At 36.5% G+C, this 27129-nt stretch overlaps 2 protein-coding genes across 4 annotated transcripts; one reads left to right on the top strand and one right to left on the bottom strand.

Annotated features, from left to right (window-relative positions):
* Positions 1-351: 351 nt before the first annotated feature.
* Positions 352-10397, bottom strand: LOC128986837 (methyltransferase-like protein 25B). Of its 2 annotated transcripts, XM_054407393.1 has the most exons (6): positions 9946-10397; positions 8145-8390; positions 5022-5345; positions 4176-4527; positions 1674-1848; positions 352-1464 (listed from the first exon to the last, which is right to left on the bottom strand). In XM_054407393.1, the coding sequence occupies exons 1-6, from the start codon at positions 10150-10152 to the stop codon at positions 1263-1265; spliced, it is 1506 nt and encodes a 501-aa protein (XP_054263368.1). In that variant the 5' UTR covers positions 10153-10397; the 3' UTR covers positions 352-1262. The 2 variants fall into 2 exon arrangements, with proteins under 2 accessions (XP_054263368.1, XP_054263370.1); XM_054407395.1 differs by lacking the exons at positions 352-1464; positions 1674-1848 and adding an exon at positions 1900-2029.
* Positions 10398-15618: 5221 nt separating this feature from the next.
* Positions 15619-26921, top strand: LOC128986426 (HMG box-containing protein 1-like). 2 transcript variants are annotated; one of them, XM_054406794.1, is made up of 6 exons: positions 15619-15725; positions 19677-19921; positions 20350-20726; positions 21183-21531; positions 22422-22607; positions 24381-26921. In XM_054406794.1, the coding sequence occupies exons 2-6, from the start codon at positions 19713-19715 to the stop codon at positions 24529-24531; spliced, it is 1272 nt and encodes a 423-aa protein (XP_054262769.1). In that variant the 5' UTR covers positions 15619-15725; positions 19677-19712; the 3' UTR covers positions 24532-26921. The 2 variants fall into 2 exon arrangements, with proteins under 2 accessions (XP_054262769.1, XP_054262768.1); XM_054406793.1 differs by having other exon boundaries at positions 15640-15768.
* The last annotated feature ends 208 nt before the right edge of the window (positions 26922-27129 follow it).

Below are 27129 nucleotides of genomic sequence, written 5' to 3'. Positions count from 1 at the left end.
GGATATCCGTTAAACCTTCTTCTAAATCTACGCTGAACAGCAATAGGAGACTTAGTTAGGCTACTATGAACCACTCGACATAATGCGCCTTCACTCAAGGATTCATAACAAAATGTAACCATTTTGTTTTTGTTCATCCCACAACAATGTTAGAAGGTACTGCTAATCAAAAAAGCTGGTTATAAAAATTGTTGAGTTTTCTTAACAAATAATGAGAACTATAATACTCTAACACAGGATGAGTGAGACAAATCTACAATCAAACAGGTTTTTTTTATTAACACCTTGTATATTTAGTTGTATAAGAAGTTTGAAATTATCTTTGAAGTAAAAACAAATTTTGGATAATGATATATGTGGTGGTTTTAAGAAACATCAATCATATTAGAAAGGTGTCTGTTCTCAAAAATAAATAATTAATTTACTAAAATAACTTCACATGTAATAATGTGTCGTAGCTTTACAATAATACTCCACTCGTTGGAAAAAGGTTTTAGTTATTTAATATTTATTTTCACAATACAAGGATTTAGTCAGGTGAACTTTCTTCAACACTGCTAAAACATCTAGCGAGCAGCAATCCTGAAAATCTTAGATTAATATCAATAGGTTATTGCCTTCTGTTTTGCTTTTTAATCTTATTCCTCGACATAACTTTCAAAAAGATTGACACTGACACACAAGGATTTTTTCTCAGAGAGTAGTTACTTCCTCAAGTGATAAGCAGACATGAGAACTGTGCACACTTGTTGTTGTTGCACACTTGTTGTTGTTGGTGCACACTTGTTCCTGACAACCTGGAGTTGTAACAGTGATGAAGACGACTGAGTAGATGGGAGGAGGCAAAATTAAAATAAGCACCATATAAAGGAGGCATAAGAAGAGTCTTGAATCCCATTTAACTATCGAAGCCGCCTCATTCAGAGCTTCTCTAGGTTTGAGCCTGCTAAAGCAGCAAACCTTCTTTAATTATGATCCACTGCCACAACAAAATCTTGAATTCCATTCGCTTGTTGCAAACTCCTACACATCCGATTTGCCTTAATGAATTTATGATCGATTCACTTTGACCCGAAAATGGCCAGGTTATTCAGATCAACCGAGGATAGACATTCCTTGTCACCTCTAGCTGGCAATCCGTAACACCATCGCCCAGGATGGAGTACTGCCTAACATCCAGGCTATCCTAGTGCCCAAAAAGACCGAGAAGAAAGCTTAAGTCACAAGTCATAATATATTAACTTATGCCGAAAGTTTTCAAATCATTTTGATGCTATGTAAGCTAAGGATCTTGGGGATATTCTGTTGTCAATAATTCTGACGATCCTGACATTGTTGATATTTTGCTCTCTAAGGAAGCAGATTCTGTCAGCCACAACCAGGCTCTCGACAACCGGTTCTAGACACATCTGGAGTACTGTGATTACTTCCACCAGTGGTAACTTGTCTTGGTGCAGCTCCCATCTGTAAAAGTAGGAAAATAGCTCAACCATTGATATATACTTCTAGCCTATATAACGGTTCATTGAGTATTTTATTGTTTTCTTTCCTTTTTAACTCGTTGTTTAGTACACATTAACTTGTGAAGAAAACTCACATACAATGAATTAGTAAAATGTAATTTATATCATAAGACAGCAGTAATGTAGTATGGTAACATTGATTTTACTTACAGACATAAAAGTTCGCTGTGTATTTTCTTATTTTCTATTGCAAAATCAGTCATTTGATCTTCATTTCTCATCTCACTACGGCTAAGTATTTCACTAATGTAATTAGAAAAATTTTGGTCTTTCAGCAAACTTTTCCTTGCCAATCTTCTAAAATTCTTCTTAAATGAGGCATTTTCTGAAAAAGACAACTAAATACAACAAATTTAATATGTGCATCAGTTTTGTAGGCATACCAATCTTTCTCAGATTCAAATGTTTGTTGTCTCCAACTTGGGGAAGCAAACGCTTTTTTTCACCAATGAAAAGTTGAGACAATGTCAACATTAAAGTCAACCATTTTCAGTCCAACCACGGATCTAAAATCAAACCAAACATCAAACTTTATATAGGCATACTTGAACGTTGTATCAAATGTATATTGTTATTTCTGAGTTAGGAGGCAAATTAAGTAATGAAATGAATGAAATGAAATGAAATTAAATTAAATGAAAATCATCGTCCATCCGATTGTAAGTATTTTCATGCGATCCTATTTAACCACATCTGATTTGATATTTTCATTTTATTTTTGCTACCTAATGAATATTTTACACTGTTTGAATTCTGTAACCTTCTATTTCAATAAAGACAAAAAATACTTAGAATACAACATGTATAGGCCTACCTAAATTTAAATTTTGTAATACCATTTAGTGATAGTTTTTCTTATTTACCACAAATACCATAAATATTACCATAACTGTGATTTTTCTTATTTTATGTCTTGTAGAGCCAATGGAATTTTTTACATTTTTAAGAAGGTGTTTTATATCATCCAAACCATGGTCTTGCTAAAGTCGACCTTTTGTTACATAGCAGCTAATAAATGATAGCGAAACAACAACCTTGTCTAAAACCGACTCATCAATATTTTAATTAAGGAGACAAAGGACAGGATAAGCAGGCTTACATTAAGAATTGTAGGCATCCCACTTCACTTAAGTAACACAGAAGGAAATACAAAAGAAACATTGAATTTTTAGAGGAAACTGGCATTTTTCTCAACATTGAAAGACACATATTAGATTCTTGTGAATCAAAAGAAGAGGGGGCTTAAGAAAGTTGCCAATGGCTTCAACATATTCAGTGTTTTTTTTTGTTTAAAAAAAATCATAGATTCACAAGAATCTTATGTAACTCTCAATATTGAGAAAGGGGCCAGTGGCCTCAAAATTTTCAGTGTTCCTTTTGTGTTTTCTTATGTAATGAAGTTGGATGTCTACAATTCTTAGGGTAAGCCTGCTTTTCCTTTCCTTTGTCTTCTTAATTCTCAGGCAATAAGCCCTTTCTAATCAAACCTCATCAATATTTCAATTAGGTATGTTTGAATGTAATCACTTAACAAAAGTTTATCTATTGAATTATTCCTATAAGATAATACCCCCGCCGCAGCAAACCTGCAGACTAAGCGAATTTCCATTTGACTGATTGGATTTACACTGAAATGTCTACTTAAAAATATAACATTTATTCCCGATTTAAATAGAATTAGTTTAACAAGTACTTAGGTTTGCTGCATTAGGGAGGGTAAAACTGTTTTTTTTTGTAAAATGTTAATAGTTAGTAAGAAATAAAAACATTTTCCAAATTTGATCAAAATATGTTCGTAAACAAGCAAACTACAACAGTTTACTCATTCTCCATAAGAATAACATGGGAATTTTAAATTTACAATTTTTTGGAATTTTCTCCGTAACCATTAGGCGCATAATAACGCTTCAATATACTAAATTATTTGTTTTTTGAAGCTCTACAAAATGGTTTAGAAATTAATTGCTAAATTTTATGTTTTTTGGGTCAAAATTGGGAAAAACCTATTTTTACCCCATAAAACCCCCCGTAAACACCCGTTCCCATGGTCCGATCATGCTGGATCGCGAACTCGTTCGAATAGACGTAGGTTTACACGTTTGTACCAAATTTCATCAAAATCGGATCATTTTTGCTCGAGTTATCGTGCTGACGGACACATATATATATATATATATATATATATATATATATATATATATATATATATATATAAATATATATATATATATATATATAAATATATATATATATATATGAATTTGAACGGATGGTGTTTTTGGCCTCTAGGGACCTCAAAACGAAAAAAAAATCGGTCCCGCGTCCAGGTCTTACCATGAGTACTACGGTAATAGCTTATTCCCTATATGGGAAATTCGCTAAAAACTATAGAACACTATAAAAATTCATGTTTATCACAAAAACATTTCCTCAATACAGATTATTGTTGTTAGTGTCTAAACTAGAGACATGTTGCACTGAAAAATCACAAACGATTTTATGGAAAATATTTTTGTAAACCAGTAAACATTTCTTTGATATGTCTGGGATTGAACTGGTCCCTGATGCATTAAAGACACAATCGCTGACCACTAGGCTAACAATACAACCTTCAAAGCTTGCACTTTTTTAAGTTTAGTTGCATTAACTCACCTTTTTGAGCATACAACTCAACAACGGCTCTGGCGAGAACGTTGAATGAATGTTGCCGATGATCTGCCTCACTCCAACTCATCCAGCTGGAGTTTGTCCCTTGGCTTGCAAGCCGCAGAAGTGAACGGCAAATAAAATTCTCTCCCTCAGCACAAGCTTTAGCAAGCGACTGGCTCTGAGGAATGTTGTGGAATTTCTCAACTCCTGATTCTACTTCAACATTAGAATCAAGAGCCATCTTGTGATAGCAACACGGAATCATTACCAGAGCTGAAACTTCTGGGAGGTTCAGAAACATCTTTAAACCAGAAACTGCCAAGTCACCACAAGCGTGTAAACCAATCATGCACACCTAAAAGGAAAAGAAAATATTTAATAAATTTACTTTATCCAATACTTTTTTGTTTCTTGTTAGGTGCTACCAAAAAATTAAAAGTTGGGCTCCAACCACCAGGATAATGCTGCTAAACACCATTAATAATTGGCCAAATTTTAATCCAGCCTCTAAAACAGGAGTCCTGCACTCTTACTCTCATTAATACGGACTAGTAATATGATACAGAAAGGCATATTGTTGGCTAATAAAATTGCTCGTTGGAATCAACTATCTGATTGTACACATTGTCCAAATAAGATTCTGTATATTTAGTATATTGCCTGGATGAAAGGATTTTAGTTAATAGTTTAAGTGTAAAATAATAATGAAACCATGCATATGATGGTGGTGATGGTGGGCCTCTATCACAAACAATTAGGTAAACTCTGATAAGTTGCACACAGAGCTGACCGAGACATTATTTTAACCCTCAATCTACAGTCCTGACTCCTGAAACCTGAACAGCTTACCTTCCCATTGCCTTCAGCCACTTCTTCAAATCTACATTTTGTAAAATTTTCTTTCTGGTTAAAATTATTTTTATCTTCATTGTCTTCATAATTTGACATAGTCCTATGTCCCTTGTACGGTGTAATTAAAGTTTTTACCAAAGCATTTCTCAACTCTGGTATTGAATTTTCACAAATATTGAGGTTAATGTAACTTATCTTCATTGCTATTTCACTAGGAAATAACTTATCTTTAAGGGTTGTTGCAAAATTAACAAGTTTTTCCTGAGATTCAACACCTAAAATCTTATATCCTTGGAGAAGTAATAGACGGTTAACATAGCCCTGAAATAAAAACATTTATAACATTACAAACTAATCGTTCATGACATTTTTTCATAAAATTAGCCGTTTTTTAGTATAAATTTATGTTAAAAAAATTAAAATGGCCGCCATTTTGAAATTTTAAGTTGAATTAAGATGATTTTTTTCCTAAAATTGGTCTTTTCTACCTTAACCTACATACTAAGTTTTATAAAGATCGGTAAAAAAAATTCAAAAATAAAAATGTTTATATCAAAAATATAAAATGGCGGATATCTGATTTACAAAGCAATTTTGGAAAAAAATGTTATTCTTGATTTTCTCTTTATTTTGATCCATGGAACCAATTCCCGGAGTTTGGCTGTTTACTTACGGGACACCCTGTATATTTAACAACAATTTAAGATGTTCATCACCAGTTATAATTATAAAATCCTATATATTTTCATTTTGGTCTAAGAACCTTCAGTGAAATACTGGCTTTCATTTAAGCTATTAGTTATTCAAATCGGACAAGTTTCAAGGTGAACGGAAGGTAAACAACCAACATAAAAACTACTTTTTATATGGTTTTTCTGTGATTAAAAATTAATAGCTCCAGTATCGTTTGTTTTTTACATGTTTTAGATTCAAAATAATCAGTAAATTATAGGCTCTAATTTGAGCTATTAACATTTTAATCAGTTACTGTAAGTTATTACTCATTCAAAAATAATAAATTTTTATCATTTCTCGGATATGATGATTATTTCAATGTTCATAGTATGCGCTAGTGTCTAAAATTCAATTTTCTTCCTTATTTTTTGTTGCTGACTAAGTTGATGGACCATAACATTTGCTATATCTCACAATCAGACATTTCATTACTGTAGTTTGACTTGGAGAAAAAGTTTGTGAGTATTTTACAGAAATTTGTTGATTTAGATCAGCACACTCTGTCGGTGGCTCAAATCAACTACGACAATTTTGGTTAAAAAAACTGACAACAACTTTAACATGGGAATTTTTTTTTCCCCCTTAGGGAGAGGAGGGAAAATGCTTTTATGCACACAGGTAGCCAGCCTGTAGTGTGAGACTCCTGAAAATTATCAGACTACTCATTAAAAAACCCCCTCTACTCTGTTGGACACAGACCTGGAATTGTTTGTCACATTACTTCAAGTCAGGCCAACATGTGACCTAAGCCCTCAGGGCTCGCACCGTTTCTGGCATTTAGATTCTTAATGACCTACACCGCATCCCGGTCAAGGTCGATCTTCTTGTCGCGGAGAATACCCTGGATATAATGTGACACACAGGTCCAATTGTCCTCACCCTCCGTCATAATCGGTATGACCGAGTCCTACTAACTGTTGAGCCTCCAGGCGGGGCCTTTCCCAGCGCTGGCAGTGGAAAAATGTATGTTCCACGTCATCGAGAATGCCTGGGCAGTATATGCAGTCGGGTGACACGGCTTTGCCCATCCTGAACAGGTACGACCGGAAAAAGCCGTGTCCCGTCAGAAATTGGGTGAGGTAGAAGTCCACCTCTCCGTGCCGCCGATCCACCCAATGTTGGACTTGCTGTATCAGTCGCCTGGTCCAGAGTCCCCGTGTCTCCTGTTCCCAGCCCTCCTGCCACAGCTGGTAGGTGCAGGTGCGTTCCTCTGTTCGTGCCTCGTCCTCCCCACGGCGCCGGTAAATTGCCTTTCTCTCCGCCGCCAAAAGTTTGACGGGGATGACTCCAGCAATCAACAGGACGGCGGGCTCGGACACTGTTCGGTAGGCAGATGCTACCCTCAGTGCTGCCTGACGCTGCACTCTGGCGAGCCGCATCCTGTATGCCTCCTTATTTAGTGCGTCTGACCACACCTCCGCACCGTACAAGAGTACGGACTGGACCGAAGACATTAACAGCCTTCTACGACTGGACCGAGGCCCTCCGACATTGGCCATCAACCGGCTAAGAGAAGAAACCACCCTAGCGGCCTTGTCCGCTGTACGGAAGATCTGATCCCGCCAGCTAAGCTTGCTGTCTACCATGACCCCAAGATACTTGGCAGAACGAACAGTTTGAACCTCGACGGCACGATGGTGTCAATCCGTTTTTTGTCAAAATCACAATCTCGGTTTTGCTCAGAGCAAGCGAGAGACCGTGGTCTGCCATCCATGCGTTTATGGTACGCATAACTCGGTTTAGCTTTAGCTGAGCCAGCTCAACGCTACGTGCAGCTATCAAAGCTGCAAAACCGTTTCCTCAGGCATTTCAGACCTCAGAAGGCTGTCATAAGTGACGTTCCAGAGGTCTGGGCCGAGTATGGAACCTTGGGCAGCACCAGAAGTGACACTCATCGTCCGCGGGCCCTCCGCAGTGTCATACGTTAGGAGGCGAAACCGGAGATAATCCTCTATGATGCGCATGAGGTATGCCGGCACGTGGAAGGTGTTCTCCAGAGCGTCCAGCATATCGCACCACCTCGCAGAATTAAATGCATTTCGCACATCGAGCGTTACGAGCAGCACAACCCTGCGAGAGTAGTGGTTAAAATCCTCAGCTCTCATCACGGCTTGCTTCACCTCCTCAATCGCATCAATCGTTGATCGCCCCATCCTGAATCCATACTGACGAGGGGAGAGGTCCTCCGCAGCGACAACGGCTGAATTTAGCCGGGAACGGATCAATTTCTCGAGGACTTTGCCAGCCGTATCTAACATACACAGAGGTCTGTAAGAGGATGGCAGATCTGGGTCTTTAACATGGGAATGGAACGTCTAGTTGTATCAATATTTAAAGATATTACTTAAGTCATAAGTCTAACAGAGCAAAGTAAAAATGTCATACCAATCCTGATCCAAGATCCACAATGTTACTGATTCCTAAAGCTTTGCATTCATTATGGACAAACGCAGACATCAACTGAACTTCTTGTTTCTTTTTCTGGCTCATGCCCTTCCATATTTCTTTAGGCACTGACTGTAGCCAATCATCAGAACAAGATGGAAGATTTAAGGGCAAACCAGCCAACTCAGGTAGAGTTAGTTCCTTGCAATTTCTTATGAAGTTTTGGAGAGTCCTCGGTGAACTGTCCTGTTTTAAAAGATTTTCAAAGACATTAAACTTAATATATTACAGTATTAAATCGTAAGCTAGGCCAGCAAAATTCTGTTAACATATTCACTACCAATCGTCAACAACTATATTTAATGCCAGACTTTGGGTCAATGGACTAACCTGGGGGCCAGATTTGCTTTACTGAATTAAACATACCCACAGACCGATCTCTTCCATTCATTTTTCTGATCAATTAAGGTAGGGCCTATAAATAATGTAATTTGCAATAAATTGAAATAAAAATTCTATACAGTAACATATATTGTTTAACTAGTTTTTTTTTCTACTGTAGATGACATTGGTCCATCGCTTAAACTTATGGTACTTTTTTTATGTAGGTAGGTATCGATGTCGCTATTCATTAGTAGTAACTTAGGTCAATCTTTATCCACGATATGAAACACAAAAAAGGTTAAACTTACTGTATTATAAACACACAACTCACTTTAAGTCGACTGGATCAACTAAAATGCATCGAAACCTGTATAAATTTGTGAGTAAAAAATGATTCTGCCAGTTGTATGAAAAAAAAATCACCAACGTGGAAACCAGAGCCAACGGCTATGCCGTAGAGAAATTAAAAAAAATAAAGAAAATAGCATAGGCCTATTTAGGAGCTATTCCATTAGACCAACAACTAACAAACAAGTTGTTACATATTTGTAGCAAGCCATAAAGCGTATTCATGTTGGCTTTAAACATTTGTTCAAAAAATCTTCAATAGGAAAAAAGGCTTTGCTAATTAGCCATTTTGATTATTTTGATTTGAAAAGGTTTACCTAACTTATGTTATTGATTTCTCTAAATAGAATGGGAAGTTTATTGAAAAGTTGTAATTTTGTAAAAATTTATGGCTTATCGTGAATTTTGAAAGTCTTACAGGTGGGATGTACAGATTGTTTGATTGTCTAGTTGTGTGGTTATGTATTGGGTGACATTTCGGCCCAGTATAAGTTATGCAATGTTTTGTTGAAGTTAACATAAGTTAAACTAAATTATTAAAAATATAAATACTTGAAAGTGTCATTAAGTTATAGGCTATTCTATTAAGTTATTATTTGGCTACACTTTACTTTATGTCCTACACTCATTGGAATGAAAATATTGATCGATACGGTATATCATTTGGTTAGTTAGGTAAGGTTAACCAAACCTAACTACTTAACCAAACGATAAATCGAATGAAACAATTGATAAATCAATATTTTCATTCAGTTGTTTCATTCGAAGGAGTGTATTATATATAACTTATAGGCCTATATGGTATATATTTATGAGGGTATTTTATAGGCTTAAGTAAAGTGCAGCCTATTATTTATAAAGAAAGGTTTGCAGCTAACTTTATCACACAAACTAACTTTAAATGACATCGGTCCAGTGTTTTAGCAGCTATGAATTGCAAATGTAACTTAGGCCTAAGTTACATAAGTTATGGTTTTCAGAGTCGAGCATGTAGAAAGACCTTAATGCTAAAATGCAAGAACCTATAACGCTTAACGCAAAAATATACAAGGAATGAGCATAAGCCTACCTTTATAAAACCTAGTGGTACTTCATTCAACTCCTCGATAGACAAATCTAGAATATGTCCTTTCCATTCATTGGGTATTTTTGAGAAAACATCTTGGGTAAGTAGGTTGGTGACAGGGGTTTTGTAAATCCACGAAAATTCTTGAAGAAATTGGGAGACATTTCTAAAATATTCTGAAAACTCTTGTGTATCTATAAGTAGTGACATTGTGGAATAAGTCGCTAAATGTAAATCACTTGGGTTAAAATAAAAACAACAGGATATAGGCCTAGCCCTACGTCCATAACTAATTCACTTCAATTAAGCCTAATACAGTATAATGTTTAAGTTAAAAAGATAAATTAACTAAACCTATGTATTATTACACTTGAGGGGAATAGGCTAAGAAGGCCCTAAGCTAAGCGTAGGCTAATTATTGTTTAATTTGATTTCACAAACAAAACAAAAACATAACCTCAACTCAAATAATATAACAGAAACAGAAACAAAACATTCCCTATTTTCATTTTCATTTTACGTACTATTTTACGTTGCTAAATTTAAAACCATGCAGCTGCAGTTTCTTACACGGCCGCCTTTGTGTCTGTTATGCGGAAAGCGTGTCGTTTTATACCTATACGGGGTGGCTGAAAAGTAGTTATAGTTTACACCCCCCTTAACTTTTCAACCGTTTGAGATATTTGAAATCTGTTTGCGGCAACCTTCTTAATATGAGAGGCTACCAATAATTATGGTCAATTTTGGTCAAGCTAAAAATGATTAAGACAATGGTTATTAAAAGTAATTTTGAACTGCCATTTTGTTATTAATGGTCCAATTTCTATTTTCTTTATATGTTTTTTCAAGACCTGCAAAATGATACCAAACTCGACTATAATACTTGCTATTTGAAAATTTTGAGCTACCCCCTACCCCCACTAGGTACCCCTAAGGGCGAAATTCTCAAAACTGACCATAACTGGATTTGATGAAATCTCAAATAAAATCATCAAACATTGTCAACAAGAAATTGCTTCTCCTCTACTCCACATCATCAACTCTCCAATAGACCAAGCAATAGTACCGAACAGAATGAAATTGGCTACAGAGTCTACCCTAAGCACAAGAAAGGCGACAACACTTGCATGGAAAACTATACAGACCCATATCAGTATTACCAACATTATCCAAATACCTTGAGAAGATTATCTACTTTCGAATTATGGAACATTTAAATAAACTAGAAATACTCTCACAACAACAACACGGCTTCAGGAAGAATAAGTCCATCAACACCGCCCTCAACAAACTTTGCGAAACAATCACCTCCTTTTGGGAAAACAAACAACATGCCTCTGCAATCTTTTTAGATTTGCAAAAAGCTTTTGACAGTTTGGACCACAATATTCTAATAAATAAGTTGGAGCAATTAAATATTACAGGAAAAGCCCTAAATTGGATCAAAAACTATTTTGCGGACCGAAAACAACAAGTTGAAGTAATTCACTATAAAAACAACATCGAAACAAAAATTAAATCATCTACAAAACTCACCGAACGAGGAATCCCACAGGGCTCTGTCCTGGGACCTTTGTATTTCATCATCTATATCAACAACTTCCCAGACTATATGTCAACAGATAAAACTTGTATTATGTTTGCGGATGATACGACTATTCTCTACCCAGTATCTACAATACCTAATAATGAAACAGAAGAAACCTTACAACTAGCTTCAGAAGTATGTTCCTCACTGAACCTCAAGATAAATAAAACTAAAACAGTCAATATAAACTTCTCAACAAAAAAACAGACTAACCCTCAGACTACAAGCTCAACATCAATCACAACTGTATCAGAAACAAAATTCTTAGGAGTCTTTTTGGATGAAAACTTATCCTGGCAAAAGCATATTGAACATCTAGAAAATAAGCTGTTGTCAGCAACATTCGCAATAAGAAGAATATGCTCTATAACAAACAAAAAAACTGCAAAAATCGCATATTTTGCATTATTTGAAAGCCATTTAAGATTCTGCATCATAGCTTGGGGATCTGCTGCAGACCATCTCATACAACAACTGCTTACAATACAAAAGAGGGCCATAAGAACAATAGAACAGCTTCAATATGACGAACATTGCAAACCATTCTTCATATCCAATGAAATCCTTACCCTACCATCCCTCTACATCCTGGAAACCATAAAATTTTTGAAACTCAACCCCCCAAAAGTCAGAAATGATTGCCACAAACTTAATTTAAGAAACTCGAAACTTAACTATAATGTTCAACAACACAGACTTACCAAAACTAGTAAAAATCCTCAAATAATAGGGTCAAAGCTATTTAATATGTTACCAGAGAATTTAAAACTAATCCACAATGACAAAACTTTCTTGAAAAAACTAAAACAATATTTGCTAAACAAACCATATTACAACCTAAATGAATTTTACGTAGATCACAGCATCTACAATAGACTAAACCATTAAACTGCTCACAACCTACACTAATACACAAATACATATATACACATAACAAAAGAAGAATGACGATTCCCTGGTCTCAACGACTACGGTGAAGAGGATCTAGGTAAAGGTAAAGGTAAAGGTAACTATTGTAGCCCTTCATATCCAAACAAGTAGTCGCAAACCGGTTTCAAATATCTCAAATAGTTAAAAAGTTAAAGGGGGTGCAAGTTAATTTTTGCCACCCTCATGGTTGGATTTGAACGTTTTATGGAGCCATTTTGTTATTAGTCGGCCGATTTTGGGTTTTTTTATGTCAATTTTATGTTTTCGTCAAGCCCTGTAAAATTATACCAAATCGACTATACTTGTCGTTCGAAAATGCTGAGCTACCCCCTACCCTCACTACTCCTAAGGGCAATATTTTCAAAATTGGCCATAATTATTGTAGCCCCTCATATATATCTAAGAAGGTTGCCACAAACAGATTTCAAATATCTCAAATGGTTGAAAAGTTAAGGGGGGTGTAATTTATTTTCAGCCACCCTGCTATACATAGCTTATAATCGGGAATTTGTTCCATAGCTTACAATAAACACTTACAATGGCTTACAATCTTGAAAATGCGGCATACCTAGGTAGCTTATAACATAGACAAAAATAGACGGTACTCCTCAAGTATCTGATCAATCATATTTTGTAGATTCAAAAGAAATCCTGCAGTACAGTAATGATGAAATTGAAAAACAGTTATTATACTACAATTAATTTTTTGGACTGGCATTTCAAAATTCAATTTAAAAATAACAATAATAATTATCTGTTTTATATTTGCTTTTAGCGAATTTCCCTTTTAGGGAATATAGTATTGCAGGTCTCATATTATGGTAAGACCTAGACCCAGGACCGATATGGTTAACTTTTTCGAACAGTCATCCGTGCGAAAATGTAAATATGTGTAAATACTGCTGGTGTTATGTAACTGTGCTCATGAAGATGCCACACCTGTGGCGAAATAATCATAGAGCAAGAAATAAAAATGTTTTTTAAATTTTTTCAAGAATCTGGCAACCATAAGGTAAACCAACTTATTAATTATTCGTTCTTGAAGCTGGAATAATACACAAATTATAAAAATGCCAGGAGATTCTTTTTTGTAGGATCACGGAAACAGCCGGGGGGGGGGGGGGGTGGAACGCTCTTATTATCTTCCCTCTTCGCAACTAAAAAGGTCTATTTTTTCAGAGTCAACAACATGCCATATCCTGCATTCTGGGGACAACCAAGATCCACACGATCCCGGAATCTGAATGGTGAGGGGGGGGGGGCTTGAAGGTACCATTTCTGTTTTTTTTCTTAGATCTCGGAAACCATGCTTCCTAGCGAAATGACTGTCCGCTCCAGCACAAAATGAAGGCTTATAACATTTATAAAAGGTATGCGTTCTGTCATCTTAGATAGTTGTTGTGTTATTCACTAACCAATTTATGTAAATTTAGAAAATACAATATTTCCTCTTGCGATTGGTTCTTTTTGACGAGATTGCTGTTAAACTATTCTACCCACTAATAAAAGAATTCCAGGCATAGGGATGTGGAAAATCAATGTTTTCTTTAGTTAAACATTTGATTTAGTTTGTTTACAGTTTCTGTTCAGATTTTGACAAAAATAAAGGTAACCATCAGATAAAAATGTTAATTTACTTAAAACTTAAAAAATTGAAATGTGGCGTTGAGTAAGAAATTTTAAGTTTGACACTGTTGGTGACTTTTGTAATATTTCAGCTGTTTATTTGAACAACTTTGGAACAAAGATAAATCACATGGTAAAATAAAATGAGTTCACGTAATAGCTATTTACATTACAAGTGTAGTAAGAGCGTTTTTACATCACGCAGGTGAAAGTTGCATAATTTACCTAAGTGATGTAAACACGCTCTTGCGTAACGTGTAACGTACAAGATTTTACCTGACCCGACAATATACAGGAGGTTACGAACAATATTTTTCATTACCCATTTCACTCATCTTATAACAGCGGTGGGGCACACGGAAGATTTCTCAGGTGCCGTATGACGTCACTAACTGCTGACGTCACTAACTGCTGCGTCTGAAGAAACAGACAATTTTATAATTTTCTATTATTAAATTAAACTGTCATAACCTAACCAAACTAACCAAACGTGCTGATAATGGAAAAATCGAATAAAGGTTTACTAATCTAAAAAATAGTTTTGTTCATAAAATAAAATTATAATTGCCTAAAATTCAATTTTATAATTTTTTTATTATAAAATTAAACTGTCATAACCTAACCAAACCAACCAAATTTGCTGATATGAAAAAAATGTTGATAAAAAGTTAGTGCCGCCGGCGGGATTCGAACCCGGAAAATTCGGATTTTCAGCCCGCAACGCTATCCACTGCACCACCGAGGCCGATGGCTCTAACCGCATCGTTGCTGTATTGGTGTTCCCTCAAAGTGACGTCAGCTGTTGGTGACGTCAAACGGCACCTGAGAAATCTTCCGTGTGCCGTTTCGCTTATCACAGTAAGGTTCATTTACAAACAAAAGCTAGGTTAGGAAAATTCTCCAAAACATAACAATAACAATAAAATTCAAGCACACAGCTGATTTCTAGCGTTAAACGTCGTTGGCTCCATAGAGTTATATTTTTTAAGTTATCCACTCAATGTTATTTAAATGGGTTTCATTACATCACCGAGTGAGTTTTTTGATACTTTACATCACTCGAGAAGTAAGGAAGTTGTATACATCACGCTTGGGATAGGGAAGTTTAACATGGCGGGTTAGGTAAAGTATTGCATCCAGCGTACATTACCATTGAGTAAATTATTGCCATATCTGTGTAGATAGGACTATCCCCTATGGGCCATCCTGATTTGTTTTCATCTTATTTTTATCCAACAAAACTCTTTCCGTCAGTGGTCACAGAAACCCGTTTTTAAAGAAGTTTGATTTTAAATAAGTATGGCGTTTGATTACAAGTCAAAAAATAATTTATAAAATTACTACTACTTATTTAATCAACGTTAAAATGATTGATATTGAAAAGTATTTTAATTATAGTATCAGCAACGTTATTGACTTTAATCAGCGCTTAGTGGGAGTAAATGGAAACCGCCTTTAGGAAATGAAATGCATTGCATGAAGGTTATGGAAATGAAACAGAACAGTCTTCTATCTGTTGGGCATTGGGCTTTGGGCTATTCTTCTTTTCTACTTGCTTTCATTTTGCTACTTGTTGATTGTTGTCAGAAATATGTAAACATTTGGTGATTTATTTAGTTTTGGTTTGTTTTACTGTTCTGTAAGTCATGTTATAAGTTTAAAGAAATCATATACATCTTAAGGTAGTAATTTTACTTTATAAATATTCCGTTTTTTACCTCGCGAAGGTTAGGCCTGCTTTACTTTATGCCTTTGTAGCCTACCAGTCTTCTCAGATCCAAGTTAGGCTATTTATAGCTTAGTTCTGTTTGTCTTGTACTGTAATGCAATTTAGAATTATTTAACCATTTAATAACATACTGTTTTAATGTTTTGGAATTTTAATTGTGACTATGATAATAGGCTCTATTTATCTGCCTGTTGTAATGGTTTGGATTTCTCGGGTAAACGAGCATAAGTTAAACCTAGGCTAGTCTCTTTCGTTTACTCTTTGCAGTCATCAGATCAGTCATTACATTAAGTTAGGCTGCACTTTAGTTTACGTTCTACACTCATTCAAATGAATATCGAATAATATTTAGGACTAACTTAAGTTTATATAGGCCTTGGCCTATTCGATATCAATATAGGCCTAATGAATGTAGTAGGGACGTAAACTACAGTGCAGCCTTAAGTTGGTGAAGCTTGGGCCAATGCAACTTTGATAGGTATAGGTCCTAGGCTACAACTCCATCGATTTAGCCTTTTACAAATTTCTAACCAAAAACTAGGCCTATCAGTAATTTAGGGTCTAGGCCTACCCTATTTAAAGTAGGCTTATCAATTTATGACTAGGCCCATGCTACTGTACTTATGGTAGTCACGTAGGCCTAGTCCTATATTTATAGGCTAATGGTTTTTAATTCTTCATTCTCAAAGTTTTGACTTTAAGCCTACTGGTAATTTAATTGAAGTTACTTAGTGGTACTTCCCTTCTGTCAAAGGTGGGGATTTGGTCATAAGTTAACTTAACCCTTCCCGGACTGGCGAAATCGTGACATGGAACAGGAAAAAATTACAGGAAAAAAATAAAAATTAATTTTCCTTGTGTTTTGTTATACAAGTAGGTAGGGCCTAGGCCTATACTTAAAATAAACACAATGGAACACTTCATACTGTCAAAATAACTTAATTTTTTACTTGTTTTTAACTAAGTTATACGATAGGCCTATATATCTGCGGATGAGGATGACCATCACAACGTTAGGCAATAAATAAAGACAACGTAGTGTTGAGCGCGAATCGTCAAGGTGGGAGCGAAGGAGAGGTAGCTGGTGTGCGGGAGAGGGGTAGGCGTGGTAGAGAGGGGGGAGTGTGGAAGAGTAGAGCACAGCCATTGCTGGAGAGAGCAGGAAAGTAGCATTGGAACTGCGGAACATCTGGTTACTGCTCAAGCACCTGCCAGTCTGTCTGAAGAGAAGGCGGATATATCCACTTCCCGTCCGGAACATCAAAAACCATAAGCGGATATATCCGCCACCCGTCCTTTATCGCCAAAGACTTAGGCGGATATATCCGTCACCCGTCCATGAAGGGTTAACTTAGTGATGATAATTTTGCTCAAGTATCACGCTAATGACACACATTTTTAAATATGAATTTGAATGAAATGGTGTTTTGGCTTCATGGGACCTAAAAAAAAATTGGTTCTCAGTCCAGGTAAATTACCTTTAGACCTACCTACGGTAAGTTATACCCCTTTAAGCTTATTTCCTGCAGCTTATTCATAACTGTAACTTATAACTTTAACCTTATAGGTGTAACGGGCCATATGTGTAGGGGGTAAAATACAGTTAAACCACAAAACTTAAACAGCTAGATGAAAGCTGTTGTGGAGCCCTAGTCAAGACTCTAAACTGACATCATAGGCCTACCTAACCTCTAATTCCAGGACCGCAGACGACGTCAGTGTCAGTTGGTTGTTTGACGAGCTTGTGAAAAGCTCCGGGAGAAAAAAAGGTGGGCAAGCCGCCTTTTTGTGATTTCGGCGCTTGAATCAACGGTTTGTGCGTGCCTTCGCTGCCAGTTTTTTTTTTCTGTTTCTGTAACTCGTGGACCAATCAGCGGGTGATTTAACCTTTGTCTCGATTTGTGACATATAGGTGAAGTGTTCACTGTGATTCTCTTTCTTGTCCTGGCTGAAATTTGAAGTGAACGCTTTTTCAAGTTCGTCGTCGTTTCGATAATTAATTCGTCTCGTAACGCCGTAAGCTCTGAAGGTTTGAATTTCTAGTTTTGTGCATCGTGTGCGCGTAAAATCGTTTTAGAGGATTATTCTTTTTTGTCGTTTGGTAAGTTGTGAAATAAACCATTTAGGTTTTCGTACATTAACCCATTGGGGAAGGAATTAATGCGCTACCTGCAGCACCCTCTGGCGGCAATTAATTTTACCGAGTTTGTAGACTTTTACTCTAACTGCTATAGAAAGAAAACCTTGGATAATAAATTGTTAATTCTTTCACCATTTTGTTCACAGTAAAATTGTCTACAGAAAAGTGGTAATTGGATAGTCAAAGTTCTAAACTAAAAAAAATATATATATAGGGAAAGATTATAAGAATAAAATTTTTAAAAACAATATTTTGAAAGTAAACTTGATATACAAATTCCAAGATTAATCCAGACACCAAATAACACTACTATTATAAAGTTCAATCGATTCCCTACGTAGAAAAATCAAAAGTTGTGTACTTTTATAAGTAATAACATTTAAAAAAAATTGTTTGTTTACCTTACCACAGCTGATTTTTGGTGATATGTGGTTCCCATGGCAACACAAAATTGTTTGTTATTCGCTAAAATAAATGAGTAAATACACAAATCAAGAAGCAAGATATTTATAAACATTATAATAGTAAGAAGAAACAAAAAGGGCGAAAAATAATAATAACTAAATAAAAATGGCGCTGCCTAGCGGTGACACGAGTGGCTCTCGTAAGTCGGCCGCCGGGCCTGCAGCGGCCGTACGAGTAACGCTCGTAAGTCGGCGCCAATGGGTTAAGTTACTTTAGCAGTTTTTAGTTGGTATAACTTTGCTGAAGTTTGCAGGCTTGGCCTGACTCCCAGAACTAGCCATACGTTTTAACCAACCAATTTAGTAAAATATTGCGGTTGTTTACTTACTTTCCGAATTAACGTTTCATAGCCTGTAGGCTATTGGGACTTTCTTTTTTAAGTTTTTAAATCTTCTTAAAGTTTGTCAAAGTCCCTAAGTTTGTCCCAGCAGACAGGTTTCTGCTAGACTAGTTTTGCTTAAGTTGACCACGTGAGTAAGTACAAGTTTTAGTTTTCGTTTTATGCTCGAGGAGCAGTTTTATTTTTCGTTTCTATTTTTCTCGTTTCTCACCAGGACAACTTAAGCCAGCTTGTGTTTTTTCGTGAATTCAGACTCTGTGGGACTTGGGCTAGGCCTATCTTAAGCTAACCTTTGTCTGCTTCAGTTCAACTTCTGTACATTAACTCCGTAGGTAAGCGGGTAGTTTACCAGTTGTCTAGTTAAGTAGCAAAGTAGAGTGTCAAGTAGTTATTGCCCACAGAGTCACGTCAAAATTATTGATTCCCCCACAAACTCCTCTGACTAGAGTGGTGATTAAAAGTGTGGTGTCTGGTAACCCGCTAAGTTCGTCCAAAAACCCGATAACCAAGGCTATCAAATTGAGGCTATCCTAATCACTATCGACCCTTGAGAAAATCCCGGCAACCCGACCCGTGCGATTCCTGGGACTTCGTTTATCGTACAGGTGGCGTAATTTCCCACGTTTCTTCTTCAGGAAAATTACGTCACATGACTATAGCTTATTCCCAGTAACTTATGGAGATTTCGCTTGAAGGTCCACGTTAGATAACTTAGTATCTTTCAAGACCAAAGTTTGGACCGATACCTTTCAAATTGTAAAAAACGCCATTTGCTCAGAAACGCTCACAAAAAATAAAAAATAAGATAATTGCTAACCCAAGATCTGGGACCAGTTACTGTAAGGTATTCAATCCAAAAAATGTTTTTTTCCTATATCAATGAAAGAGTTATATATTTTGTTTATTTTTTTTTTAGATTTTTAAGCACACAACTCAGCCTCAAGAGGTTAAAATGGCAGAAAGTTACCTAAGTTGTTCAGAAGACCAACCCAGAGATCTCACTGTTAAGACTGCCAAAAAAATGAAACCTATCCCTCCTCCATTGAACCTTTCTGCCGAAGAGAGGGAGAAAATGCCATTATCCATGCTCAAAGAGTTTGCTATCATCGCTACAAGTCCAAAGAGCCCACTGATGCAGAAACATCTGCCATTTAGGAAAAGGTACCTGTAGCCTATTAAAACATTAAGAATAGGCCTAGGCTATAGCCCTACTCCATGAAAATTCAGTATTCAATTATATTAGGTTACCTACAGCAATGAAACGAATTTAAAGTCTTCACACAATATTTACTCTTAATGAATGTTTTTTTACAAACTAAATATGTAAACATCAATTGAGAATCATTACTATTCTTACAAATGTCCACTTTAGTTCTTGTAGTTTTAAGTTCTACTTTGTGGAACAGTATCACTAAAGCTTAAGAATGATTTGCAGTTGAACAGGGGACCTAGTCCGAAATATGTACCTATACAGTCCACTGTTCTGTTTTTTGTCAGTTTTTTTAGATAAGCTTTTAATGCCTTATTTAGCCTATAATTTCCATCAGCCAGTTGTTTTGGTATTAGACTTTAAATAAATATTGTCTCAGAGCGCACAGCATACCTGTTAACCTGGCCAAAGCAGACGCTGAAGTGACGATTATTCCTCCGATAGCAGAGGAAAACACTGTCTCTACCTCGGAAAGCACTGTTCCTTCGTCACCTAGTATAAAATACTGCTCTGAACAAACAACAAGTGTCGTCTCTCCAGCCGTCTCTGGCCTACGATCTCATTTAGAACCGATCTCACATGATCTCACAGACAGCTTCGTCCTTGATCTCTCTACAAACGGCTCGGTGTTGCTAAGTCCTGCGCCTTCCTCGCTCGGTAGCAGCAGAGAAGAGTTGGCAGACTCCAGACTGGTTCACAGGTTTGGCTCTTGGAAGTGTCCGTGGCCGTCGCCCGTTTGGCATTGTTTCCAGTCAGGTGAGATTATTGTACAACCTAGGCTACTGTTTTAATCTCTTTCCATAAACAGGTATAAATCAGGCTGTTGTCAGCCATTGGTTTTATTTAGTAGCACACATTTATAAGGTTAAATGTTTAAAATACTTTGGGAAGTTGAGTGAAAAATTAAACTAGGTAGGCCAATGAGGTAACAAAAATTAAACAAGCTACAATTGAAGCAATACCTGCACACAGAGGAAACACTTTGCCTACTCTAAAATAACTATGTTATTTGTTCAATTCAAAGTCAAGTTTTGCTAATACGGACCAAACTGTGCTCAGAGTAGCGAAAATTCAAATGAGAGGGATTTTGCCATTGTCATTTGACTCTGAAGCGTTTTAAATATCTTTTGTTAAACATATTTTTGTGAAGCTCAGTAAAACACTCATGACTCAGTAGAATTTCATTTCCAGCATGTTAATCATGTTTGGCAGGTGTAAGAGTTAAAGTGGGAGGCTGCTGGCGACTCGTGGAACAGATGCCATCCTTTCCCAACGACTGGTCGGGAGAGCTGCTAGTGGAGCGAGTCACTCCCTCCCCTACTCCCCAGGTGGTCTGTTGCTCCCTCTCCTCCTACGGCGAGGTCATTGCAGAAGTCACCCCTTGCCACCCCTTCCTTGTCAAGGATCGTGGCTGGGTTGCCGTCTGCCCAGACAGTTTCCAGAAGCGCTACGGACTCAAGTGCCTGCCGCTGCAGCCGGGTGATGTAATACTGCATCCTCTCCTCCCATCGTCTCTCCCATTACCACTCCCCTCGCCTGACATCTGCGAGAGGATAAAGAGGTTAGATTGATAATAAGCTCCGGCTTTTGATAACATATGATTTTCACGTATTGATTACCTACTGTCAACAATATACCAATCTAACCTAGTATACCTTTTTTGACATGTATGAGATTGTCTTGTCAAATAGGCTGATACAGTTAAAAATAGCCCAAGTAAATTTTTACACTTTTGCACATACTCACTTTCGCCTAGTCAGTTTCAAAAGGCACAGTGTTCCCTGAATAAATAATGTAAACAACCCATTTGATCAGTTGTGTTTAAGGAAAGGCACTAGGCCAGGGTTGTGATCCCTTAGAACAAAGGGATAGCAGCCTGTGTACATTAGAAAAATACCAGGTAGTCCAAAGTGCATAGATATGATACAGAAAACACATTATAATCTTTTGTCTTCTGGGGCGCTTGGTCAAGTGAAGCTCTTTGTGCATACACTTTAAAAAGTCTTTCAGAGAAAAAAAAATGTATTTTGGTTTTCAGAGTCTTTATGTAGGCCTACCGTATGGCCTACCTGTGATTTTTTTTAGTTTTATGTAGCTGAGTGGTTATAGTGCTGGCCTTTAAACTGATAGAGAGTGAATGCTGAAAAACAACGCTGCTTTTATGTCCATATTAAAATATGTCCACAACATATTTTATTTACAATAACATAGGCTACATATTTTACAGTGACAAAGTGATTATGTGTAACGTCTATATATTTTCATTTAAATATAGATAAGTTTAATCAAATAATGAAATAACTTGTTTTACCTACAATTAGGCCTAAATGTCTAAGAAAATTGTGTCTTACTCTTTCATCTCTATCCAGCCAAGCCCCAGAGAGGTTTTAACATTTCTTCTTTTACTTAGCCTATTACAATTTCAACGTTCTAAGACTTTAATCGGTTCAGATTCAGTTTTCCAACCATGGAAGAGCCTCAACCTCAGTCTCCGGCGTTTCTACTCTCACCTCCGACGACTCCAACACGTAAAACTCAGGAGTCGGACAAACCCAAGCGGCCGATGAATGCCTTCATGCTGTTTGCAAAACGTTACCGGTTGGAGCTCATTCAAACTAACCCAGGAAAAGATAATAGGTAAGACATAGTTATTTTTGTGTTTCTAGTTGGTCTGTCTTGTGAATAGAGTTTGATCCTATGCACAAACATGTAAATGGTTTGAATTTGCCCATAACTGTTGGAGTATATAGGAACTCACTCACTCACTCCCATGGCCATTTAGGATTTGGCTGCATCAACAACTGCTCTCCATCTTTCTCTATCTCCTGCCTCTTCCACTGCTGCCCCACGTCTTTGGAGACACTATCCCACCATCTCTTCTTGGGCCTTCCTAGTGGTCCTCGTTTCCCTTATGGCTTTCCTATGCTTGCTTCTTTTAATAGTGAACCTTGTTCTCTCCGTAGTGCATGTCCTGTCCACCTTATTCTCCTTGCTTTCACGTGTGCTACTACATCATAATCATTATACATGACTTATTCCTTATCTCCCTATTATGCCTTTTTCTCACAAACATGATCAATTATGAAATGTATAACAAAATTTAAATGTTCAACAAGGCCAATATGTAGCCTTAATAATAAATCAATTTTAAATAATGTTAAAACCGATGAGGTATAGGATACCGTATTGGAAAAATATATAAATAATAAGTTTGGAAAAAATAAATCTTTTGAACTTTGGATATATTTTCCAAAAGCGCTGGTGAATAAAATAAATCAATACATATTGGCCTTGTTGAACATTTACATTTAGTTGAGTTATACATTTCATTTTTGAATGCCATAAAGTTAAACATGATCAAGTTAAAAATTTGTCAGTTATGCTTGTTTAAATTGAAATGTCAAACCAAAGATAAACATTGTGAGTTTTTACATCCTGCCATGGAGACCAATCAATATTTACTTTTGAAAACCTCACCTCAAAACTTTGGACATCCATGGGTCGAAGCCCGGGGGAACTCAGGGTGAATAGGCTTAAGGCCGGTGACACACTATCCGGTTTCGCCGGTCTGGTTTAAAAGGGACCTGTTTGGCGGGATGATTCAAACTCATGGGTTTTAATGGGAGCTGTCACATTGATGCGGTTGTGCAATGAAAATGGTGTACCCAATAACGCCTACGTAAGGTTTTTGCAACAAACCACTTGCTTCAAGAGCACAGACAAATTTCACTTTGGACAACATCGTAATGTTGTCGCTATCAACAGTGCACTGCATGTGATGCTCGCGCTCTTTACTCGAAATATGTTGCTGTAGAACGGGACAAGTGTGACAGGGGTTATGTCAATTCAATAAAAACCCATCCTGCTAAACCGGATAGTGTGTCACCGGCCTAAGACATTCCTAGATATATGGACCATCTTTGTGTGTAATTTCGGCTATATTGCCTTAGTAATTTGGTCGTAACAGCTGCACAGACAAATAGACGGACAGACAGACAGGCACCACCTAAACTTATAATATTGATGTCACTTAATTTTATCTTCCTCAAGCCAAACAGTTTCTGAGATTAGTATGATCATGGAATGAATACTTAATGTAGGCCTAGTGATAATAAATGCCTGAACTTAATCAAATTAAATTTATGAATTGAAATAATGCACCCAAACGGGCTTTAGCTGAGATGGCTGAGATATCTTTTCCCGCATCCTCAGAGACAATGTGATTGAAATTTTTGGAGACACTTGCAGTTGCAATATCCAGAGGATAACAGCTCGGCTCGGTTCAATTTCCTGACTTTTGCTTGATATCTCAAGCCTTTAGGCTAGGCTCCAAACTTGAGTTTCTCAGGCCAAGACACAAGATGATAAGTTATTATTATAAACGAGGAGCTAAATTCACCGTTTTTACAGGGCCATCAGTGTAATATTGGGCGAGGCGTGGAGGATGCTTCCTCAAGAGGAGAGAGACAAGTATATTCAAGGTGCTAAGGATCTCTCAGAAGAGCAGAAACTGCTCCATCCGGATTGTTGGAAGAGGAAACGCTCCCATTCCACCAGTTAATCCACCAATGTAAAGAGTTCAACTGTTGTTCAGGTTCACGCTTTATCTCGCATTATTTTTCCTCGTCGCTTTTGCACGGCTATATATAATAGGAAGTGATGCTTATATTTTGATAATTACCTAGTTTTAAGCGTTAACATTGATTGTTGTGCAATGTGGTTAATATTGGTAAATATTGTTTCGCTCGCTAAATTTTCAAAACGTTGAATTGCAACTGAGTAGAGTGTTTTAATTTGATCGTGGTTGACTTTTTTAAAGTGAAAGAAACCTACCATAAAATATTTTACCCATCTTTACTTCATCTTTACAAGCTCAAAGCTGTTCGCATTAAATATTAAATTACTAATCACTATTTTAACCGTAGCATATTGATTGACTTAAGTCAAAATAGTCGTCTTAATCGTGGTATTTGAGATGGTATACTTTTTTATGGTAAGCAAAGATCAATTGATTCTTGTTTTTAAATGATCTCAATGACCTTTCTAATGTTCTCATGGTCTAATAGACCAAAAATATAGTTTAGATTTATTACGACTGCCAGTTTTTGTCACTTGAAGTGTGTTTTTAAATTCACAAAGTGGTACAGCAACCAGAACATAGGTGAAAGATCTCATTAAAATGTTAATTTATGTAGTCAAAACACAAATTTGCTTAATTGAAACACCTAGCAAAGGTTTAACATTAAAATAATAAATGTTATGTATCACTGCAGTGGTGTATTAGTACATTTTCCGTTGCGGGGCCCACCATTGTCGAAGAAAAACAGATCGTTTACAGCCCTGTCCCGCTCCACTACACCACTGCTTATCAGAAGAATCGTAGTGTATTTTCAGTGTATAAACTCGCTTGGTTCAAATATTCAAGCCATCACAGTATCACAGATAATTAGCATTTAATTTTGTGCCAAAGTTGAGAAGTTTTTATACTGAATGCTTTAAAATTTTTAATTTAACATTAATTTTTCTTTCTATTCTATACATTTTTGTCTTTTAAAATGTTTTACTTATTTTAAAATTATTTAATAAAAAAGCATTATAAATATACTACCAGTATCATCATTTTACTAAGAGTTTTCAAATAAGTAAGGTGTTTTATAAGAGTAAAATAATTGATAGGTAAAGTTAATGTTTGGGAAAGCCTGCTGATGTTTTACAGTCAAAAACTTAACTGAAAACATTCCTGATTGCCTGAAAAATCTAGACAAGGTAAATAATATGTTAGTTATTGATATTATTGTACAGATTTTATATATTTTATATTTTCAGTTTTAACGCTAAGTAGTAGGTAGAATTTAGGCTTACTTGAAATAATTAGTGAATGGTAAAATTCATGTTTTGTATGTTATAACCTTGTGAAGAATGTGATTGTCAATGACAAAGTTGTACGGCACATGATTTAATTTGTTGCAAGTGTTTATGTCTGTGATTGAAGTTATTCATGTACTGATACCAAGTATTACAACTGTCATATGAGAAATTATGGCACACATACACACTTAACCCTTTGAGTGCCAACGTCCGGGGAACCGGACGTTTTTAAAACGAGCCAAAAGTGCCGACGTCCGGCCGACCGGACGTTTTTAGAACGAGCCAAAAGTGCCAACGTCCGGCTGACCGGACGTTTCGTAATGATCGAACAGTTGTCATAACAACCGAATGGATACTCGGATTCTTTTAACCCATATATTAACATTGAGTCGAAAGTTACTAGATGCGATACATCGATTTTCGTTGGTCAAAATATCGAAAAATTCGATTTTTACGAAATTTTAACCTAAAAATCGCCAGATCGCGCTCGGCATTTTTAGCGCGACCTTCGGGAAAAATCATCGGCATTTTTTGAGCATTACTTTTATTTCTCGCCTGGCACTCTAAGGGTTAAACGCTTTTGTCCTATAAACATAACTTAAAGCACTGTCACACGGAGCTTGTTTTAGCAGCTAGTTCTCGCTGCCAGATCCAGCAGCTTTAGTTGCTATTTCTTCAGAGCGCTAGCTGGAGCGTTACAACTTACAAGTCTAGTGATGTAATTGGGACGGTGGGTGTAGTTAACAAAAATAATGTTGTCTGTTGGTATTAGAAGTTATGTTTTGTCTATGATCTGCCATCATAAAAGTAAAAGAGTGCAAGTGGAAAAAAATGCAATGTTAATGTTTAACACTATTATTTTTTATCTATACAGGCATGCAAATTACAAATTGATTCAATAAGTTGTGGTTGGCCTACAACAAAAGTTCTTTATCTTTTATCAACACAAAAACACATTCATTTAGTTAATATAGGTGAGATGTAGCAATCATAACAAGAAAATTATGGTAATGCATAACAAAATTTCCAAACATGAAGTTTTAAATTTGTTCTTGATTAGTTTCAATGTATTAAATTCATTTAAATTAAAAATACATTTTTTCTCACTGCGAGAACTATAGTCCTCGCCACCCTAACTTGAGGCAGCCCAAGGCCGCACGCCATATATCTAGTGCAGCCTTGGGCTGCCTCAATTTAGGGTGGCGAGGACTATAGCATGATGCACTATACTGTCATACTGAGCTGGAATGGCACTAGAAACCAAAATGGGTCACATGACCTGCTAGTGACT

This window comes from Macrosteles quadrilineatus, unplaced genomic scaffold (assembly GCF_028750875.1).
Source record: "Macrosteles quadrilineatus isolate MER2022 unplaced genomic scaffold, UCM_ALF_1.0 Scaffold_2__2_contigs__length_208266976, whole genome shotgun sequence".
In the NCBI taxonomy this organism is placed as follows: Eukaryota; Metazoa; Arthropoda; class Insecta; order Hemiptera; family Cicadellidae; genus Macrosteles; species Macrosteles quadrilineatus.
The sequence above is the reverse complement of the archived record's forward strand: the minus strand, read 5'-3'. Positions and strand labels throughout refer to the sequence as shown.

Bases quoted from the DNA above. Each gene is read 5' to 3' on its own strand.
- LOC128986837 (XM_054407393.1), bottom strand. From the start codon at position 10,152: ATGTCACTACTTATAGATACACAAGAGTTTTCAGAATATTTTAGAAAT. The intron at 8,391-9,945 runs GTAGGCTTATGC...CTTTTAAAACAG, and splicing joins TACCACTAGGTTTTATAAAG to GACAGTTCACCGAGGACTCT. The intron at 5,346-8,144 runs GTATGACATTTT...TTTTTATTTCAG, and splicing joins TGGATCTTGGATCAGGATTG to GGCTATGTTAACCGTCTATT.
- LOC128986426 (XM_054406794.1), top strand. From the start codon at position 19,713: ATGGCAGAAAGTTACCTAAGTTGTTCAGAAGACCAACCCAGAGATCTC. The intron at 20,727-21,182 runs GTGAGATTATTG...CATGTTTGGCAG, and splicing joins TTGGCATTGTTTCCAGTCAG to GTGTAAGAGTTAAAGTGGGA. The intron at 22,608-24,380 runs GTAAGACATAGT...CCGTTTTTACAG, and splicing joins AACCCAGGAAAAGATAATAG to GGCCATCAGTGTAATATTGG.